This window comes from Mercenaria mercenaria, chromosome 1 (assembly GCF_021730395.1).
Source record: "Mercenaria mercenaria strain notata chromosome 1, MADL_Memer_1, whole genome shotgun sequence".
Classification (NCBI taxonomy): domain Eukaryota; kingdom Metazoa; phylum Mollusca; class Bivalvia; order Venerida; family Veneridae; genus Mercenaria; species Mercenaria mercenaria.
The window spans coordinates 56,174,522-56,197,501 of NC_069361.1; the positions used below are offsets into that span (position 1 = coordinate 56,174,522).

Here is a 22,980-nt window from a genome sequence, read left to right on the forward strand (position 1 = left end):
TCTTATCTTCACAAACGCCGTACCCCAGGATTGAACCCTCTACATAAGTAGGGGCCTCTGTGGTCGAGCGGTTAAAGTCGCCGACTTCAAATAAGTAGCATTTCACTGATGTTCAATTCTTCATGTGAGGAAGTCATCAAGCTGGCTTGCGGAAGGTTGGTGTTTCTACCCAGGTGCCCTCTCATGATGAAATAATGCCCAGCGGGGCACCTTGGTTGTCCTCCACCATGAAAAGCTGGACCTATGTAATCGTGTCCGTGTGACGTTAAACCCATCAAAAAAATCTTCATTAGTAGCCTAGAGAAAACAAAACCAGAGAGCCGTGATGGCCCTATATCACTCACCAAATTTGGCTTACTGACCTAGTTTTTTACCCCACGTTACCCAGTTTCGATTTTGACCTAGAGATCATCAAGAAAAACATTCTGACCAAGTTTCATAAAGATGGGTCACAACTGCAAGCTCTATAGTGTTCATAAGCTTTTCCTTTGATTTGACCAGGTGACCTAGTTTTTGACCCTACATGACCAAGTTTCAAACTTGACCTAGAAGTCATCAGGACAAACATTCTGATTAAGTTTCATAAAGATTGAGTCACAACTGTTGCCTTTAGAGTGTTCACAAACTTCTCCTTTGATTTGACCATGTGACCTAGTTTTTGACCCATATTACCCAGTTTCAGAGTTGACCTAGAGATCATAAAGACAAAGTTTAACATTCTGACCAAGTTTCATAAAGATTGGGAAACAACTGTGGCCTCTAGAGTGCTCACAAGATTTTCCTTTGATCTGGCCTACTGACCTAGTTTTTGACCCCACATGACTCAGATTCAAACCTGACCTAGAGATCATCAAGATAAACATTCTGGCAAAGTTTCATAAAGATGGGTCACAACTGTGGCCTCTAAAGAGTTCACAGGCTTTTCCTTTGATTTGACCGGGTGACCTAGTTTTGACCCCACACGACCCAGATTCGAACCTGACCTATAGATTATCAAGACAAACATTCTGACTAATTCTCATGATTTTCAAACTTAAATTGTAGTCTCTAGAGTGTTGACAAGATTTTCCTTTGATCTTGCCTAGTGACCTAGTTTTTTACCCCACATGACCCAGTTTCAAACTGGACCTAGAAATGATCAAGACAAACATTCTTGCCAAGTTTCATAAAGATTGAGTCACAACTGTGGCCTCTTGAAGTGTTCACAAGCTTTTACTTTGATTCGACCGGGTGACCTAGTTTTTGACCCCATCAAGGCTAACATTCTGACCAAGTTTCATAAAGATTGGGTCACAAATGTGGCCTCTAGAATGTTCATAAGGCAAATATTGCCGGACGCCGGACAATGACCGGTCACAATAGCTCACCTTGAGCACTTTGTGCTCTGGTGAGCTAAAAAAGGCTTTACAAAGAAATAATGAAATTTGTAACACCTTTTGGGAGCATAGAACAAAACTAAGCAAACTCACTAATAGAGTCTTGTTCCTAAGAGGTTATGAACTGTTAAACACCCATCTTGCCTCCATTCTGTCCCCTTAAAAGTAGAACTGATTATTCCAAAGCACCAAAAATAGTAACATGAAGTGATAGTGAAAGTGAACAGTTGTTGGGCAACATTTTATAGCAGCCACAAAAAGACTAAAAATAAACATTATGAAGGTCAATAAAATCTTACAACCCTTTGGAATCACCTGCATCTGTATACTGATAGATAAAGATAGGTACATGTATATGGTAATTAACCTTAAAGGGAGGTAATAAAGAACAAACTGAAGATGATGATTATAATTCTTGTTCTTTTATTCTGTGGTATATCTCCAATATGACACTTGCAAACTTTCTGAAGGTTTGCATTCATAACAAAGTGAACAAAATTAACAATAAATATTTTTTAAAAAATGATACAATTTAAAAATATAAAACACATAATTGAACTGGTACTGCTGCAGGACAACTGCAAAGGTATAGGCATAGATAATCAAGGTTTACATTTATTAATCCTACCTGTTGCCTATCACAACAAATGTTCATAAATATGACAAGTTGTTACAATAAAAGATGTGGTATCTTCACTATACAGTACACAGTGATACTTCGCTTTATTATCAAATAGTTTAAAGTTATTTTTTTTCAATAAATAAGCTTCTGAAGCAGTGAAGCAATGAAAAATCATACAAAAAAATTATGATCTTGTGTATAAACCTGTTTTCATTTTCCACTCAATTGTGATAGTGCAAGGGGGATAAACTAACGGGTATCAATATTTCAAATATACCTCTGAGGCAAGAGAACAAGTGCACTGCGATGCGGAGCAATATATGGACGCACTCGTGGACGAACAGTGCGATTTTAATATGCCCACCTTCCCACCTTCGGGGGCATAAAAAACTTTCATCAAATTTCACAACTGTAAAATTAGAAACAAATTTCTACCCTTCAAAAGATAACAAAATGCAGCAGCAAATACAATACTTAACTGTATTATTAGAAAAATCAAACTGTAAGCCTAACTTATTTTGTTCTTTTTAAGTTAGCATTTGTAAAAAAAAACCAGTGTACTTTGCAAGATAGAATAGTTGTTAGTTGCAAAATTATTGCTAGCTAAATATAAATCAATAATTTCACTCTCCAGATGTGAAAATGGCAGAAATGTGAAGTTTTGCCATCGCAAACATTTCAAGGTCTACACCATGTCAAAATTGAGCCGCACCATGAGAAAATCAATGTAGTGCATTTGCAACCCGCATGGATCCAAGCCAGCCTGCGCATCCGCGCAGTCTGGTCAAGATCCATGCTGTTCCCTAACAGTTTCTCTGATTTCAATAGGCTGTGAAAGCGAACAGCATGGATCCTGACCAGATTGCGCTGATGCGCAGGCTGGTCTTGATCCATGCCAGTCGCAAATGCACTATGTTGGTTTTCTCATGGCATGGCTCAAATATTTCTCAATTTGAAAAAGTAATTTCATTTATAAGTAACAGTAAAAGAAAGTAATTCAGTGAGTTTTAAGCAGCACTAGTCAGAAAACTCCTACAAGAGTACAAAGTACTCAATGTTGAAAAATATAGGTTAGGCAGTAAAAGTTTATATAAAATACATGGAAAACTTGTTACTAGCAGTATACATAATACCATATCAGCAAACAGCAAATCTTATTTATGATTATTTATAATTATTTATGATCAGTCAATACTTTAAAATATAGGCCTGCACCTTAAAAGGAAGTTCAATTTCATAATTTCTCTTGCGCTGCCGTCTGTAAACAACCGTAATATCAAAACTCTTACAAACCCCTTGCACATGGCTTGAAATATAATACACAAAAAAGATACACTACCATTTACAAGAAAAAGAAAACTTGCAAGACACCCAGAATCATGGTAAATATAAAACACCTGATGATCCCAAACTATGATAGCCAGTTCTGACTTTTATTGATCATAAAGTTTGCTCTAAAATTAAATATGAAAAGACTTTGAACTAACAGATCAAATCATGCTATATATTCTAAAGGCCAACACATTCCATGGTTACTTTTAAAGCTGGGGTTTACAGTGACCTTTACCTTTGGCCCTGAATCAGAATGGCCATCTACGCAACACGTGCAATCATCCCACTGGCATACCTTGGCACACCTGCTTACATTTTTTTAAACATGGTGTTTTTGAAAACACAACATCAGATTTTTGGTACAAGACATGTTCACAAACCCTCCTACAAACGTTTTAGACCAAAAAAATCCAAGTGGTGTATTGACACCCCTAGCACATCATGCCTGAACATATACTGAGGTCTAGCTATAAAGGTTTGTTAGACCTTTATCACAAAGGGCAATTGTGACTTTGACTTTAAATGTAATGGACTAGTTTCAGTCATTTTCTGTTTTAGCCAGCAGGGAATTATTTATTTACACTTTCTGAAATAAGTTAAATTCAAGACAAGAGTGAGGATGGCATGTCCCAAAAACATTTAAATACCCTAATTCCCTTTAATCAATCAGCAATTTGGTTTGCGTAAATACCACAAGCACAGCTTTGGTGAGTTATAACAACCTCTGAGACATACAATCACAGTATGAAAACAAATATTTATAAATAACAGGACAACAAAAAAAATAACAATCCACAAATGGCACTTAACATTTTGATTTTAATTTTAATGAAACAAAACCTGACCATATGAGGTTTGTAATGAATTTCAGGTATAAACAAGTGAATGAAGTATTGCCATGCAATACAAAGTCCCCTACTAGAAGGCACCTAATTTTCTCTACTGCAGTATAACATAATGAACTGATATCTGTCAATGATGTATAAACAATATTGTACTATATATACACTATGTTATAACAAAACACTTGGATTAAAATTTATATCTACAAAAACCTATAGTTGTTTTCATATTGATTTTTTTGGGCTGATTATAAAAATGTTATCATGTAAGTTATTTATAGTAACAACAAAGGGAAATTAATCTTTAAAAAAAAAAAAAAAAAAAAAAAAAAAAATCTATATAATATAAGTCCACAAGAAACTCTTTACCAGGTAGAGATAGGTCAAAATACACCTAAAAATTGGATGTAACATGCATGCTGTACCACAGAAAAGTGGTCTCAATTTTTCTCTACCGCCGGTAATAAAAAAGTTAAAATAAAATCTATTTATAGTAACAACAAAGGGACGTAATTCTAAAAACAAGGGTGCCTCATGGTGGTGAACATTTGGTCCAAGTTACATCAAAATCCCTCCATGCATGAAGAAGAAATGTTCCGTACAAAGTCATTCTTGAATTTGACCTTTGACCTCTAAATATGACCTTGACCTTAGACCTAGGGACCTGGTTCTTGCGCATGACATGTTGTCTCATCCAGGGGAATATTTGTGCCAACTGATATCTAAATCCTGCTTTGCATGACAAAGTTATAGACCGGACAGGAAAAAAATCCTCTTGACCTTTGATCTCAAAGTGTGACCTTGACCTTTAAGCAAGGGTACTGGGTGTTGTGCATGACACGTCGTCTCATCATGGGAAACATTTATGCCAAGTAATATTGTAATCCCTTGATGGATGACAGAGTTCTGGATCGGACAGGGAAAAAATCTTATTGACCTTTGACCCCCAATTGTGACCTTGACCTTTGAGCTAGGGGTCTGGGATTTGCGCACGACACGTCGTCTCATCATGGGGAACACTTGTGCTAAGTGATATTAAAATTCCTTAATGAATGTCAGAGTTATGGACCGGACACGAAACAGACCCTGTTCATGCTATGTTAACATTTGACTGCAAAGTGTGACCTTGACCTTTGAGCTAGGGGTTTGAAAGTTGTGCATGACACATCGTCTTATTATGATGTACATTTGTGCCAAGTAATATTAAAATCCCTTCATAGATGGGAGAGTTATGGACCGGACAGGAAAAAAGCCTTGTTGACCTTTGACCTCAAATTGTGACCTTGACCTTTAAGCTAGGTGTCTAGGTTTTGCACATGACACGTCGTCTTCTCATGGGGAACATTTGTGCCAAGTAATATTAAAATCTCTTCATGGATGGGAGAGTTATGGACCGGACAGGAAAAAAGCCCTGTTGACCTTTGACCTCCAACTGTGACCTTGACCTTTGAGCTAGGGGTCCGGGTTTTGCGCATGACACGTCGTCTCATCATGGGGAACATGCGGACGGACAGACGGACGGGCGGACGGACGGACAGACGGACGGACGGACGGACAGACGGACGGACGGACAGACGGAATGACGGAAAAGCGCATTCCTATAGTCCCCGAAACTGTTTTCAACCAGTAGGGGACTAATAAGCATCTAACACCTCTCTATACAAATAAATCTTATATACAGATCAACATATTACAGAGTTTCCACAATTCATAGTCAACTGAAGAAGCTTATTTAAGAGAAACACGTTTTGACAAGACTGTGCTGCTTTTTGAATTTACATTATTATATAACATACAGAATTTCTACATTTTCTCTTTACAAACTTGTATATTATATACAATAAGCATTCAAGCAATAACCAAGTAATGGGATCAAATCATACAAAAGTGGCATTTAAAAACCAGATGCCCACTGACAACATGTCAAGCCCGCCAGCTGTCAAAAGGACTGGGAGTTGCACATGACACTCCTTGTCTCATTGCGGCAAACATTTATGCCAAATAAAAAAGAGATTGCAAAAAGTAACAATATAAGTTATTTAAAGCAACAACAAAGGGACGTAAATCTTAAAAAAAAAAAAAAAATTCTAAGTCCACAAAAAATCCTCACCAGTAGAGATAGGTCAAAATACACCTGAAAATTGGATGTAACATGCATGTTGTACTACAGAAAAGTGGTCTTGATTTTTCCCTATGACCAGTAATAAAAAAGTTACGAATATAAGCTATTTATAGTAACAACAAAGGGAAGTAATTCTAGGATCTTGTGCATGACACTCGGTCTCATGACGATGAACAATTGTTCCAAGTTACATCAAAATCCCTCCATGCATGAAGAAGAAATGCTCCGGACAAAGTTGCCATTCTTGTATCCTTTGACATCTAAGTGTGACCTTGACCTTAGACCTAGGGACCTGGTTCTTGCGCATGACACTCCGTCTCATGATGGTGAACAATTATGCCAAGTTACATCAAAATCCCTCCATGCATGAAGAAGAAATGCTCCGGACAAAGTCATTTTTGAATTTGACCTTTGACCTGTAAGTGTGACCTTGACCTTTGAGATAGGAACCTGGGGTGTGTGCATGACACTACGTCTCACTGAGGTTAACATTCATGCCAAATATAAACAAGATTGCTCCATGCATGTCAAAGTTATGGTCCAGACAAACAAATCCGCACGCACATACACCGAACAGCCATTTGGACAACTATGTCTTCGCTTCCGCAAGCGGAATCGACAAAAAAACTGATCAGCAATTTAAACAACCAGATTAATAACTTTTAAGGAACTTGAAAATCCTTCAAGTCCAAGATTGCTTGCACACCTGAAGTGACTTGCAATTTGAAAGCTTCCAAAATCAAATACATCTGAACCTGTATCAAACAGCCAATCAGGTAACTTGTTAAATTAGAAATCCAACCTGTCTTAGGTAGCCAGACTATGTTGCTCTGACTGTAGATTAATTTTCTGCAGCCAGTGAACATCATACCTTATATTTTCATGAGTCGCACAGCCACAAAAAAACAATAGCTATCACTGACAGCGAAAAATAACCTTGTATCTTTGGGGAATAATTATATGTACAGTGTTAACAATAAAAAAGCATGTGGAGTTTTAAATACTTAAAAAAGAGCCACTTTTGATAAAATGAGCATTTGATAAAATGAACAAAGTGGAATGTTAAAAAAATAAGCAATGGCCAGTTTTTCAACTCTAGCACTAAGAAAGGCTTTAACCAGTATCAGTTAAGCTATCGCTCAACCTTGTTTTCTAACGGATTTTCACTAATACTCAGCGGGTATATTTGCGATGTATTAGCTAAGCCTTGGTCACACACTATGAACATGTAGATACAGTCATCGGACCGTTTCGCTGTATTTTTACATATATAAAACTTGTTACTTTGGTGATTTACTACTTTCGAAAAAGAAATTCTCATAGAAATCATAGGAAAGTACAGACATATTAAAACACAAAAGCACTAAGGAAAAGGTGACTTTAAAACAAGGTAAAACTACAAGCATTCCTGTTTGCTCATTGTCTTATTGTTTTCATTATTTCTAAATGTTCCACCTTTCATGTACAAAACACGTGCAATATGCACTTGTAATTAGGAATGCATTTGTAAATTTAAATTAATAGTATAGGTACTCAAACTGCACTTGCAAACGCATGAATTTCAAAATCCACACGTCACTGAAAGGAGACGTATATTTGTAGACGTACGTATCCATATATATATATATATATATATATATATATGTTAACTAATATTTTGCATTACATTATAATTAATTATGCATTATATATTATGCTCGCACGTATATTTTGAACATGTACAAGTAGCGATTTAGTAAAGTTAAAATGAAGTTGAATCTGTTACATTTAGCCCGATTTTTCGAATAAAATAGTAGCTTGCATTCGCCAGCATCGGTCGCCGTGGTTTAGTTTTTTTATGAGTAAAACATCTCTAATACTAGCTTTACTGAGACGAAATCTATCCAAAAGTCCAAATCGTCGTATATAACGAAAAGGTTTGCTCAGTCCCGTATCATTCCCTCCCTCCTCAACATTTCTGCTTGAACTTCATGCTGGAAATTTGAATCATTGTCTAAATATTCAGCCTCCATCTTTTCTTAAACCACCTATGCCCCAGGTTTAAAACAACAATAGAAAGATAAGCCATTGCTGATACTGCTCAAAGTAGAAAAATCCAATCGAAGGTTAAACTTTTGTCGAGCCCCATTATTCACGTGCTGACTTAAGCGTTGTAAATATATCCGACACGGCTTAAGTCAGAGCTTAAGCCTTTACTTAATAGTTGAAAAACTGGCCACAAAACAGCAAATTTTAAACAACAAATTTCATTTTTTTTTAAATACAATTGTAAAAGGCTGATTTTATTATTCAACATCATGAACACATTAAGAAAACACAGTTATAAAATGGTTATCCAATACTACTTTGTATAGGCAAAGAACTAGTCAAACACAGACGAGTAATTTTTCATCTCACAATTTGTGTAGTAACTGGCTTGAGCATCTACTGATATAGACAACTCCTGATATTTTTCAAAGGTCACAAAACTTGTGAATTTCAGATACTATTCAGATTTTTGTGAAAATTAAATACAATTTAAATTTTTGAGAAAATCAGGTATTAATCAGACTTGTGAAAATATTATTCAGATTTTTGTGAAAATCAGATACTATACAGATTGTTGTGAAAATCATGTACTATTCAGATTGATCAGCTCCGATTACTGTAATTTAAATGTGGTGGTCATTACTGTCATTGTAAAAACATCATATTCCATATCTGCTGGAATATAATTTGCTCTACTTAATACTTTATTTTCAAATGTTTTAATAATGGAAAGCTCATTCGTCTCGGGTGTATGGGGCAGGGGAGAGGAGATGCATGTGTAAATAGAAAAGCAATAGCAGATTACAAAATATTTCAAAATACCTGGGTTATTATAAGATATGAACATTTATGAAAGAAACATACACTGAATAAAAATAACAAAGCAGATAAAAAATGATATGTGATATACATCTGCATGAGGTGATATATTTGCATGAGGTACTAAACAAAATTATCAGCATAATCTCACTTAAGAAATGAGATTCATTATTTTATAATAGAAGTTGAGATTTCAATACTTGTGTAGGAACTTTTTGCTACAAATTGTCTGATGAATCAACAGTGTAGCTACATAGACCCTTGAGTCATGATGGCGCTAAGCCTCTCACCTGAGTAATACCACTTGCTTGAACAGTTTGGTAGATGGTTATGCAAGGAAAATGTCTGTGAAATCATTTTGAAGTAGTGCCAGTGTTTTCTGGGTAAGAGACTGGGGGAATGATGACATAGGATACTAAGAGACAACATCAAACAAGAAGAATTTACATACATATAGGGAAAAGTGACCACACCCCCTGGCGGCCATGTTTCTTTGACGAAACAGAATAGATTTGAACAATCTTTGTAGAGGATCAAACAAGGACTGTTTGTGCCAAATCATTTGAAAATCATGCCAGCAGGTTAAGGGTTACATGAAATAATTTCAAAATGGGACAAGCGATTAAGGAGATGTTTGAAGATTTTTCTATTTTTAGCTCTGGCAGCCCCTATGTGCAACCAAGAGAAACAGCTCAAACAGTTTTGGAAGAAGACCACCCAAGGAACAACCAGGCCAACTTTAATCAACTTCCCCCGCACGGTTTCAGAGGAAATGTTGTTTGATGAAAAGTGTGAATGGAAGGATGGACAAATGCTGGATGCTGAATAATCACAATAGCTCATCCCTAGCACTTTGTACTCAGGGAAGCTAAAAATATACAGGTTTTAATGCTTCTAACATAAGTTTCACAAGTGTGTTATCCATGTATGTCAAATTCAAATTAAAATTCCTAAGTTCTCATACCATTTGGGGTATGTTATATGTGAAATATATAATAAAAATCAAACAACAAACAATTCAGGTTATGATGTTTAAGCCTTTCTTCTTTTTATCATCCAAAATATGATATATTAAATTTTGTATCATTTTATTTGTGTCTTTTTTGACTAAACAATATAATACTCAGGATAAAATAATATAATGCTTGAAAAATGACAAAGTAAGAAATGGGAGGAATGATATATTATCATGTGAGAGCTCACTGCAGGGAATATACAAACTGCATAATACTAAATAAAGCCTTCACTTCTGCTAAAAATATTAATAGACAAAATGTATAATGCTTACAATAATAAATTCAATAATAAATTCAATAATAAAAGCATATATTGAATATAATGTTAAAATATGGGTAAAAGAAATTAGAAGGACTGGGTTTATAGCAAAATATATTAAAATCAAATATAATTTTGTAGAGATAATACATTATGTTAACTTCATGTCATTATTGTATTGCTGAAGTTCATAAAATCAGTTTTGTATATAAACAGGTTATTATTATACAATATTCATCCAAAATGCTTTTTGTAAAACAGTATAAATATTTACATTCTCCTTTGAGAGTTAAAAAATATGGGGTTAGGTCCTAAAACTGTAATTTCACACAGTATAAAAAGCTCGATGCTCTTCTGAAGGGCAAAAAAATAAAATGCTCTAATGACATGAATTGTAATAAATATAGTTTAAAGAATTCCAAACACCTTTAAAAGGTAAAAAATACATTATAATTCATTAAAACATAACTTAGACAGTTAAATTTTGTGTAAATAGTCTCAAGTGTTTTAATATTTTGTGTCCACTGTTTTGTCTTGAATACAGGAGTTTGAACTATTAATTTAATATCAAGTATTAACTGGAATGTAGAAATGTAACTTAAACATCTGTTTAAGGAGTACAATAAAATCATTTTTACCCTTACACAGACTTGTGTACATAATTTTATGTTGCCTCGCTTTGCAGTCAAGCAATACATAAGCACATATATTGAGTGTTTTTTTCTAGAATAACTTACTATGCTGAAACAAAATCATGTATATGCTTTTTTTAAGGCCACTTTCACATACAAATATGCACACTTTGATTCCACAATTGTAATACTTTTTTACCACTTTTCTGAAACTTTGTTCCCATGAAATATAGTTGGTTCAAAACATCACTGGCAGAGCATGAAAAGTGGCAATAAATCCACAAAGTCAGTCCAGTTGTATTGCACTTAATTCTGTTATTGCCACAAGGATTGGTTGTTGCCTCCAATCTTTGACTTGTCTCCGAATCTTACAATGTCAGTATAGCACTCACTAAGTTGTCTCCCTTGATCAGTGTAAGTTTTAGCACTCGCAAAGTTGTCTCCCTTGATCAGTGTCAGTTTTAGCACTATCAAACTTGTCTCCCTTATTAGCTACAGAATGTCAGATCTTTCCTACACATTCCAATAAACCACATATACATAGTTCTAGTTTTATGATTGTAGTTTGTCAGTTCAAACACATCATGGTCTGGTGTCCATCTTAATGCTTCTTCTCGTTTCTAAAAACAATGATGGAGAAATGTTTAGGCAGACAGAAATAAACATCACATCTGATAAGTGTTCAGAATGCTGCAGCAAAAATGGCAAAAATGGAATACCTCTTATAGACAGATCAAATGAAATCTTATCCCCTATTTTTTGTCAGCAAAATGTCACAGGAGTAGGAAATTTATCAACGTGCTAAGTCTAAAACATGTGCAAATAGTATTTCAAAAGACAAACTAGATGATTTTTCTTTCTTGCAAAGAAAGTAAACTCAATACAAAAATAATTTGCTCAAAATTTTAACAACAGACTGCCTAATTTTCACTTCAATTTCATTTTGATATTTGACAACAGAGTACCATAATTCCCTCTCTTTGTAAATATTACGGAATATAAAATCATCACAAATATTAACCAACATACAGTAACTTTCTGCTGCTAACTGAACAAAGACACTTCAATTCAGTTTCATAAACATTTTTAGTGAAACCAAAGACCACCATTTTTTCATGAATGGCAGTGTAACTGACTGAACAAATTCATCCCAGAAAACACATAATTTGTGCATTAGGTAAGGGGTGTAACAAAATTACATATTTGTACGTACAATATCTGGAGGGAACAACCGTTTACAGCTGCCTCTGTTAATATGTTCCAGGTAGGCACGTCTGAAGTCTAGTTTTTCTTCCGAAGACAAACAATAGCTACATAAAGAACACTTCTGAAACAAATATACAGTAATATATTTAAGTAACTTTATTAGTACCAGCATCCCCATGTCCATGGATATAAAACTGAGACAAGCAGTGAAGGAGATATTATCTGGGACTGTTCTATTTTTAGCCCTGGTAGACAATTTTTTAGATAAATCATGATTCCTGTAACTCTTACCATGCTGGACACGAATGATTCTGCCTTTACGACCAGTGTAGATCATGATTAGCCTGCACATCCGTGCAGTCTGATCAAGATATGCACTGTTTGCCATTCAGTCAGTATCTTTTTCGTAAGCACCCCTTTTAACAGTTAATGGTACTGTCCAAATTGGAAGATAGGCATGTTCATTACAAATATGTAGCAGGGTAAGGGTTAACATTTCCATTTGTCATCCAGCAAACATTTCTACCATATTACTTTGAAAGTGGGCCTGCAGATTAGGAGATCTTCAAAGATTTCGATGTAGACAAATATGCTCCTTTAGACTTGATTTTTGATGACTCAATTTCAGTAGATGGTGACCCATGAATAATTTTTATAAAATTACAGTATTTTATGAAAAGTTTTTTTAAACTAAACACACAATGGGAAAAGTGAGCATTTCCTCTGGAACAACACCTTCCACCGCTAACAGTTTCTCTAATTACAATAGGCTTTGAAAGCGAACAGCTGGATCCATGGTTCCAGCAGATGCGCAGGCTGGTCTGGATCCATGCTGGTTGCAAACGCACTATGTTGGTTTTCTCATGATGTGGCTCATTTATCAGAATACTGGTAGCCGATAGTCAACCAAGGAACATATCTGTAAACTTATTCCAACATTAGACCAGTTGTTTAGGAAATGTAATTTGAAGATCTTTCTATTTTAGCACAAGCTGCTGAGAGGAAGAATTTTAACAACTCTGGATGAGTGCCATCTAGGGTACACTCATGCCGAGTTTCATAAACTTTCACAATGTGTCTTTTAAAAGAAGAGACCATGTTTGAACAGTTAACAGACTGATGAGGAGTGATAACAATCACACATCCTTGTAAAGAATTTGGCCATACTAATGAATTTTAGACAAACTTTTAACATCTGATTTTACAAATTGGAAATTATTAGTATGTAAAAAGACTCAATCCATACTTGATTTTCACAATGACCATAACATTCTGGGAGTGTACACCAGTCTGAAAATACAGCTGTTTCCCGGTCCGAGGCCAACATCTCATCTAGATTCTTGTTGCTGGAAGAAACACATATTATCAAACTTTTAATGTGATGGGAAAATTATTACAGGGAAACAGACAAAAGATTAAACTGCCTCAGTAGCCTACTTGTAGAACATCTTCAGGTGTGGGAGGTGGTGGGTTTGCTCCCAAATCAAGTCATACAAGTCATACCAATGGCGTAAAAAATTATACCAGTAATTCCCTTGCTTGGGGCTCAGCATTATAGGGGAAACTGACTTCTTCTGTCAAACACTCGTGGTGATGGATGCCATCAGGAAAGAGGTGACAAGAGTGATAATCATTAATATAAGTTGTACAACTTGTTTCACATTAACCCTAAAACAAGTAAGTATAAACTAAAGATTAGTGTGTTCATTTCCTCTTCTCGATACAAGTGTCACAAATCCATTATTCTCATATGTTTTGGGTTTAGTGCTAACTTTCAACAGTATTTCAGTTATGTAATTGTGGCCAGTCAACAGAACCCTTAGATTTTGTAACAGTGCTTACTTGCTGTTCACCAGTAACTGACATTTATCTCTAACAGAATAAGAGAATCAGTGCTAAATTATATATCTTCTCAGACAAAATGTCACAATCAAAACTTCAACATTGGATCGAACTTGTGCCATTTCAATTCATATTCATGCACTCTTATCTTCCTAATTAATTGAAAGGTTGGAACAGCTTGAAGCTATATAAAACCAACCAAGCAAGCTTGGACAAACCTTGTATGGAAATGGTTCTCCACCATGGAAGCTACTCCTGACACTCGCAGAACATTGTATACAACATGTTCATACAGCCTTCTGTTACCTCTAAAATGCCCTGTTGCCAAGTTAGGTGACATATTTACCTGTAAAATTTGAAACACAATGATTCTGAAGTTGCTAACTGAAGACAAGAGGGTCATGATGACCCTGGATCACTCACCTGAGTAATATGAGCTACATGTTTCAAATGTCAAACTGATGATAAAATATTAAGAAAGTCAGTAGGTCACATTCATGGTCAATGAAATTCAGTTTTGCGATTTGTGTGCAAAACTGTGTATGTCATCAACATTTCAAGGCTGTATCTTAACAAGAGCAGCTGTCAGTGGACAGCGCGCTCAACTATTCTTAGTGCTTGATAGCATAATATAAGCTATGAGTAAAACTTTAACATTACAATAAGCATATTCTAAGTCGAAAAGGGGCCATAATTCAGTCAAAATGCTTGATAGATTTGCCTCCTCCTTTTAATAGACTGGGGTCATGATGGTAAACAAGTATGCAAAATATGAAAGCAATATCTCAATGGACTTTGAAAATATTTGGGGTGGTACGCAAACTTTAACATTACAATAAGCATACTCTAAGTCGAAAAGGGGCCATAATTCAGTCAAAATGCTTGATAGAGTTGTCTGCTCCTGTATACAGACTGGGGTCATGATGGTAAACAAGTATGCAAAATATCAAAGCAATATCTCAATTGACTTTGAAAATATTTGGGGTGGTATGCAAACTTTAACATTACAATAAGCATATTCAAAGTCTAAAAGGGGCCATAATTCAGTCAAAGTGCTTGATAGAGTTGTCTGCTCCTGTTTACAGAATGGGGTCATGATGGTAAACAAGTATGCAAAATATGAAAGCAAGATCTTAATGGACTTTGAAAATATTTCGGGTGGTACGCAAACTTTAACATTTGTGTGACGCTCACGCTAACGCTAACTCTCACGCTCAAGCTGACGCCGGGGCAAGTTGGATAGCTCCCCTATTCTTTGAATAGTAGAGCTAAAAAACAAGAAAGTAGGTCAGTAGGTCAAGGTCACAGTCAAGTGACATCATATTACTTGGGGTCATCAGGTAATTATAATTAAACAGTCTTGGAAAAAGGATCAGATGATTTTTTAAGTATTTTTCCTATATAACTCACATAATAACTAAGTGACCCCAGGGCGGGACCTCTTTTAACCCCAGGGGCATAATTTGAACAATTTTGGTAGAGGACTACTAGACAATGCATCATACCAAATATCAAAAGCCTAGGTCGTATGGTTTCAGACAAGAAGATTTTTAAAGCTTTTTCCTATATAAGTCTATATAAAACTTGGGACCCACAGGTCAGGGCCTCTTTTCACCCAAGGGGTACAATTTGAACAATTTTGGTTGAGGACCATAAGACAATGCTACAAACCAAATATCAAAGGTCTAAGTGTTGTGGTTTCAGACAGGAAGATTTTTAAACTTTTTTTCCTATATAAGTCTATGTAAAACTTGGGACCCCCGGAGCGGGGCCATATTTGACCCTAGGGGGATAATTTGAACAATCTTGGTAGAGGACCACTAGATAATGCTACATACCAAATATCAAAGCCCTAGGCCATGTGGTTTTGTACAAGAAGATTTTCGAAGTTTTCCCTATATAAGTATATATAAACTATGTGACCCAGGAGGCGGGGCCATATTTGACCCTAGGGGGATAATTTGACAAATTTTGGTAGAGGACCACTAGATGATGCTACACACCAGATATCAAAGCCCTAGGCCCTGTGGTTTTGGACAAGAAGATTTTTAAAGTTTTCCTTTTGGTTGCCATGGCAACCAGAGTTCTGCATGGAATTCAATTCTTTGAACAATTTTGAAAGGGGGCCACCCAAGGATCATTCCTGTGAAGCTTGGTGTTAATCTGCCCAGTGGTTTTCAAGAAGAAGATTTTTTTAGAAATTGTTGACGGACGACGGACATCAAGCGGTCACAATAGCTCACCTTGTCACTTCGTGACAGGTGAGCTAAAAAATGTAAATAGTAGTGAAAGTTAAAAAAGTCTTCGCAAACATTAATTTCAGACAAAATTTGTTTTTCAACTTACTAAAATTCAATCTTACCAATAATTAAGTTCACTTTAAGCAATGATATGATCATGTTATCTGAGTATCATGTGAGAAAGTGATTTACCGGTAGTAACATCTACACACTACCTCTTCTGCTAAGAAACACCACCTCAAAAAGATACAACCAAAAATCCACTACCAATTATTTTAGTCCTACTGCTGACTGGGTGTTTTTCACAAAGACTTTATTTACCAATTTCATGGTTGGCAGTCTTATTCATGGTATCAAGAATCAGTGAAATGACACAATCTTTTGTGTTTTACAATAATTATGATGAAGATAAATCTTCATGAAAATTTTGAATACTCAAATGGCATTACTGTAAAAGTCTATTTTTCCGCTAGGTTTTTATTTTTTATTTTCGTGAAATTTCGCAAATGAACCTTCTTGTGAATTCATCTGTCTTAATATTATGAAGTATTATATAAAAATATAAATACTGGAAATTCCCGATTTCGATGTGGCAACCTCGCGAATTATAAAACTCAGGAAAAATGAAAATCGGAAAATCGCAAAAGAAACAACCCCCAAATTAAAAGACTTTTACAGTATTCACAAATATTAATGGAAATAAAATTGATGCCAATATTACCCAGTCTACAATATATTATGTCACTCACCTCCATGAGGTAAACTTTCAGCTGCTCATCTAACACAAAATCAAACCTCACCATCTCAAAGAAATTCCTGAAATCAATTTAAGTATTCCTTATTAATACAGCATTGATTTTCAAGGTAGACTTGAATTTAATATGTGACACTGGATTAGCAGATGTAAACTCATTCTGCTAGAAAATATACCTGAAAATACCATGTATACTCAACATCACTAATCTCGCGTCATCACTAATTTCGCGGTATTTGAGATGCGCCACCTATGTGGTGTTTACCGGGGAAGTTCGTGACCTATTTTACTCATGCTGGCGAAAAATGTTCCTACCTGCTGTTACATTGCTAAATATCTGTCAATATTTATTAAAATCGTATTTTTCACATATCTATTGCAAAAATCCATGAATTAAGCAAATATTTGCAATGTTTATAAGTTCGTCTACCAGCTGATTGGCATTTGTCCTCATTAATTATGTAAATTAAGTCCCGCCTATAGGTTAGAGGACACAAAATTTTAAGTAACATCCCCCAGCTACACAAAAATGAATGAAATATCGGTATCAGGCGAAACATTAAAACGTCTTAACTCGACGGATTTTAAGGGGGAGGAAGGGATGGGGGGCCCCTGACCATCTCCTCAAAATACACCCATGATACTGAGCAGTGAATTTTAACATGTTAGATAACTATCAAATAGAAAATATTAAGTAATAATACGATTCTTAGGCTCCGCTACATTATGACCACGCCCGCAACCTTGTGATTTACTTGCAAAATATCTGGTGTGTCCGCTGCCCAGAGGAGAATATTTTCGATAGTGCCAATGTAAACAGATAATATAAAACGTTTAAACTGGTTTTAATGACTTTTGAGTGTTCTTGTTAGTTTGACTTAGATAGCTTTTCAATGTTTGAATTATATTTAGTGTTTTTAAACCTATGATAGTTTGATTGACACAATTGTTGACCTATACCGCGACATTAGTGATGTGACGTCACATGATAACAATGGCTGACTATTGTTGTTCAAAGTATACATGGATGTTTCTTGAATGATATCTTATTCATTTTCACACAGTCATTGATGCATATGACATGAAATATTGTGGTAGAGACAAGAAATACACTGTTGTGTTGTTTCTTGTTTAATATCGTTACGTCGAATGTCAAGTACCGCGACATTCCAGATGAACGGTATATATGCAAATTCAATTTTTCTAAAGAGGGAATACTCAAAATTGATATATAAATACTCATTTTCGTCTATCCTCAAACAAAACTTGTAATTTACTACCATTTAGTCTTGCTCAGGATAGTCTTTTCTGCTCTGTGCTCCATTTCTACAGAAAATCTTACTTCCTACATAATTGTGTTCAGCTAGGTAGAACTCGATTTCTTTTTAAAACAATACCGTAATGGAGAATCCTGAAACTAAAGTTTAATTTGAACCAGAATGATTTCTTCAAAACATATCTCTGAAAATTATTTCCTTTACATAATTTATCCTGTAAAATTTTAACTTCCAGCAGCATTCTTGAAGAAAGAGAGTAACTGAGAGTATATCTTACTTTGTAGTTTTATACTTTGCCCCTGAAGACATTAATGTTGGTTGTTTCTTCATGTATACAGCCCTTATTGTGTCATATATATCTGCCCATATCTTAGTTACATTTTTTCCTGAAAATACAATTTTCCAGTGTATAAAGTATTCTACAGTTACAATATAATTTAGTAAACAAAACACATTCAAGTACACAAAAATATTACTAAACGAATAATGTGAAATCATAACTAGAGAACATTTTTCATGACAAATGCATGCCTCCCGCCATTTACCATGCGCAGAAATTGTAAAATGCCATATTAAGGGCCATCACTCCAGGGTAAATAATTGTACCATAACTTTCCAACAGTGTACTTAATTAGGCTTGGTATTGGTAACTCCTGTGAAGTTTGGTGTAAAGCTTCCCTACTATATAAGAGAACAGGCTAAAACATCACAAAATTTGATGAATCAAGTTAAAAATCACTAAACCAGAAAATGCCTAAAACATGTACAATTAGATTTGGCAGTAATCACTCCTGTAAGGTTTGGTAGAAATCTGCCTAATAATATAAGAGAGGTGGCCAAAACATCATAAAATTTGATGTATCAAGGGCCATAACTCCACTGAAAATCACAGAACTAGAAAATGCCTAAAATATGTACAACTAGGTTTGGCAGTAATCACTCTTGTAAGGTTTGGTAGAAATCTGTCTAATAATATAAGAGAGGTGGCCAAAACATCATAAAATTTGATGTATCAAGAGCCATAACTCCACTGAAAATCATAAAACTAATAAATGCCAGTAATATGCTTGGCAATGATCACTCTTGTAAGGTTTAGTGGAAATCCACCCAATAATATAAGAGAGCTGAACGAAACATCATAAATGATGAATCAAGGGCTGAAAATCATCAAACCAGAAAATGCCTATAACATCCACAACTAGGCTTTGCAATAATCACTCTTGTGAAGTTTGGTGTAATCCCACCAGTGGTGCTGGAGGAGTTGTGCAGACAGACAGATGGGACGAGATGAGATGAGGCAAGACGAGACAGACAGACAACACTAAAGTCAATATGTCTCCCCAATTACATGTGGGAAACATATCTATTAGTGTTGGCCTTTTGATGATTAAATCAAATGTTAAGATGGAAATCTCAAATCTCAATGATCATAGATAGTGTCTATTTACTAATACTGTTTAAATTTGAAGTCCACGGTTTATGTCCCCAAGAAATAGCTGTTTTTCTATACCAATGAAACTCACTGTTTATGGAAATTATCACAAGAAAATCGGTCAGTCAAGAAGCTATCAAGGAGACAAGAAATTATGTTTCATTTATCAGAAATATTGTACTCCTGTACCTTTATTGATCATGTATCTGTTGAAGGATTCCTGAAAGCTGTATTTCTGATTCGCATACAGATCTTTTAATGAAGGCATCTGAAAATATGAGCATAGAGATATATATCTTGGCATAACAGCGAAACTTCGAGCATAATGGTCACACTGAATTATTAGCAGTCGATCTTCATCCGCTCCAACAAGATTGGGCCAGAAAAATCTGTTCCAAGTTATTGGTAGTTTGAGCCATCAAGCATTAAACATGTATATTATAAAGGGATTTTGCCAGGACCTGATGATGAGCTCAAACCAAGCTGTGTTCAAATTATCCGAGTTCAAGCAAAAGTGATTTTCATATTTACATAAGAACTATTATAGTTGTAACTAAATTTAAATAATTCATATCCTGTTTTTTTTCTTCTCTCTCTCCAATTTTCCTTACAGACTGTCAATTTCTGACATCCACATACAATAAGACAGGAATAACACCCCAGTTCTTTACAAATGCTGTAAAAATTCACAATTCTGTGGGTAGGAGGGAGCACATTCCCCACTGTACAAGATACATATATAAGTATATAATGTTAAAACTTACCTCCCACATAGGTGTGTAATTATCATTTACAACATACTTGTTTACATCACTCATATCAAATGGATAGTAATTCTTTGAACAAAACCTGGAAGTTACATATACAAACATTCTATATCTTGAATAAAGTGTGAATTAAAAACATAATGAACAGTTTAACAGGAACAAGCTATGGAAGAGATGGTGACAAATAAACATTATTTTGACTAAAAATGACTAAACATTTGAGATGCTTATGAAATACTGAGTAAAAATCAATATTTTTCCCAGGTATTACAAATTTTAATGTTTGACACTGTAATATCATTTATTTTGTGAGCATGAAATTTCACAGTTTTGACCAAAATGAGTATTTTCTTGGAATACAAAGTCATGGACTTCAGACGATAAAATGACTGAATTATTTTTGTTGGGTGGGTGGGTGGGTGGGGGATCTGGATTTATTTTTATGGATTGACAGTGCAATGAAATCCATGGAAATTAGTCCCCAATGAATATTAATGATTTCAAAGTATTCCTGTTTATACCATAACCCTTACCATGCTAAATTTCTGCACGGATGTGCAGGCTGATCATGATCTACACTGGTTGCAGAGGCAGAATCAATCGTCCAGCATGGTAAGGGTTATTCCATGTACATAAAAATGTTCAATTTTTTTTGCCCAGTCTATGAATGATCAGCTTTTAACTAAATAGTCTACTCAGATATTTTTCTGATAATGGCTCTTACAGTCCGACTTTATTAAAAAAGTTAAATAAATAAATAAATAAAATGTGCGGCTCTCCCATGTATTTTATCATATTTTTATTTATTCACGAGTTCAATAACTTCAACAAGTTTACCACAAGTTAACACTTTCTGCTGAGACACTGAAATTTTTTTTGTTTTTAATACATTATAGACAGTCAATTTGAACACCTTCTTTTATATGGGAAAGAATGTCAATGTCAGACAGTTATTTCACTAGTGTAATATCAAAAAATATGACATATCTTCATTCCACTCCCAAGATGTGTAACATTTGATAAATCCTGTTAGAAAACTGGTGAATTACCTGAAAAGTGATTCATCATTCACTATATAAACTCTCAGCGGATTCAATGACGTCAGAATGGTATACACTCCAATATCAAATTTCCTGGAAAAAAGTCAGCATTAATATTTAATACAAGTAATAAGCGAAATTTATGCATTTGATAATATCAATTTTCCATACATCTACTGCTGAAAATCATTAACTCACAGAAATTTAAATTGCAACAACTAGAGCTATCACTACAAGTGATCATCACCCCCAGCTGCTGCTTTGATACAGGGAAAGTAAAATGTTCATGACCTTTGACCTTCAAGTATGACCTTGACCTTGAACCTACTGACCTGGGCTGTGCACTCTGCATGTAGTCTTAATGAGGTTTGACCTTGAACTTGGACCAAGTGACCCATACTGTACACTCTGAATGTCATCTTGACGACATAAATATTTGATGGTAGTTTTATGAAAATCTTCCAAGCAGTTTAGAAGATATGGAGTGGACATGAGTTTAAGCTACCTTTGACCTCCAAGTGTGACCTTTACCTTGGACCTAGTTACCTGGGTTATGGACTCTGCACGCTGTCTTGATTAAGTTATTACCTAATGCAAGTTTTCTGAAAAACTAAGATATGGAGCAGACGAACAAATTGATGATTAGAAGGATGGACTAATGGATGGACATGGATGACTCCAATGTAGCTGCCATATACTTTGTAACTGGAGATATTGTATCCGACCCCAGACATTCAAGTAAAATATTTTACACTAAACTCTAGGATAATCTTTTCCTATATTGTCTAACTGTATTTACTGTTTGATCCATCAAATCTGTTACAGTTTTTTTTCAAATTATACATCAGTCTGGAGGTGGTTGAAGATCAGTTTAATTTTGAAGATTTCTTTAACCAATTCAGTTTTATCGGCAACGTATAATTTTTGTAAGAAAAAACATGCATGCATAAACTATAAGCTAAAAAAAATTACAAATTTTCTTTCCCCCTAAACTTAATATAACATTTACATGTACAAGTTCATTTTATGCTTACAAAGATATTCTTGAAGTGTCATACAGTTTATAGGCAAATGCAGTCAAAATTGTATTACCCAAATAAACAACTATTCCCTATCAAAATTAGTTTTTGATGATAAATTCAAAACTTATTCATATATATCTAAAAGATCTAAACAGATAGTTCTACATACACAGAATGATGAGTAATATCAATCGACTAGTATTATTTTATTTTTATAGAAAGAAACCTTGTTTAAGGAAAAACAAACATAGTAACTTGTTTGTCTAATATGTATATTCAAAACATTAACCAGTTTAACTTTAGGGTCCAAAGTTTTTAGCCTTTGTCACAACACCAGTCAAAAAACTTTCGA

At 34.9% G+C, this 22,980-nt stretch overlaps 1 protein-coding gene across 6 annotated transcripts in view; it reads right to left on the reverse strand.

Annotated features, from left to right (window-relative positions):
* Positions 1 to 9,235: 9,235 nt before the first annotated feature.
* Positions 9,236 to 22,980, reverse strand: part of LOC123536700 (probable tubulin polyglutamylase ttll-15) — a 76,680-nt gene continuing 62,935 nt past the window's right edge. For all 6 annotated transcript variants that reach the window (XM_045320105.2, XM_045320097.2, XM_045320074.2 and 3 more), the window contains 9 exons: positions 21,616 to 21,699; positions 20,564 to 20,648; positions 19,989 to 20,067; positions 18,645 to 18,753; positions 17,086 to 17,152; positions 14,315 to 14,442; positions 13,501 to 13,600; positions 12,262 to 12,375; positions 9,236 to 11,668 (listed from right to left, as the gene is read on the reverse strand). In XM_045320105.2, coding sequence (XP_045176040.2) covers positions 11,537 to 11,668; positions 12,262 to 12,375; positions 13,501 to 13,600; positions 14,315 to 14,442; positions 17,086 to 17,152; positions 18,645 to 18,753; positions 19,989 to 20,067; positions 20,564 to 20,648; positions 21,616 to 21,699 — 898 coding nt within the window. In that variant the 3' untranslated portion in view covers positions 9,236 to 11,536. The remainder of the gene's footprint in view (positions 11,669 to 12,261; positions 12,376 to 13,500; positions 13,601 to 14,314; positions 14,443 to 17,085; positions 17,153 to 18,644; positions 18,754 to 19,988; positions 20,068 to 20,563; positions 20,649 to 21,615; positions 21,700 to 22,980) is intronic.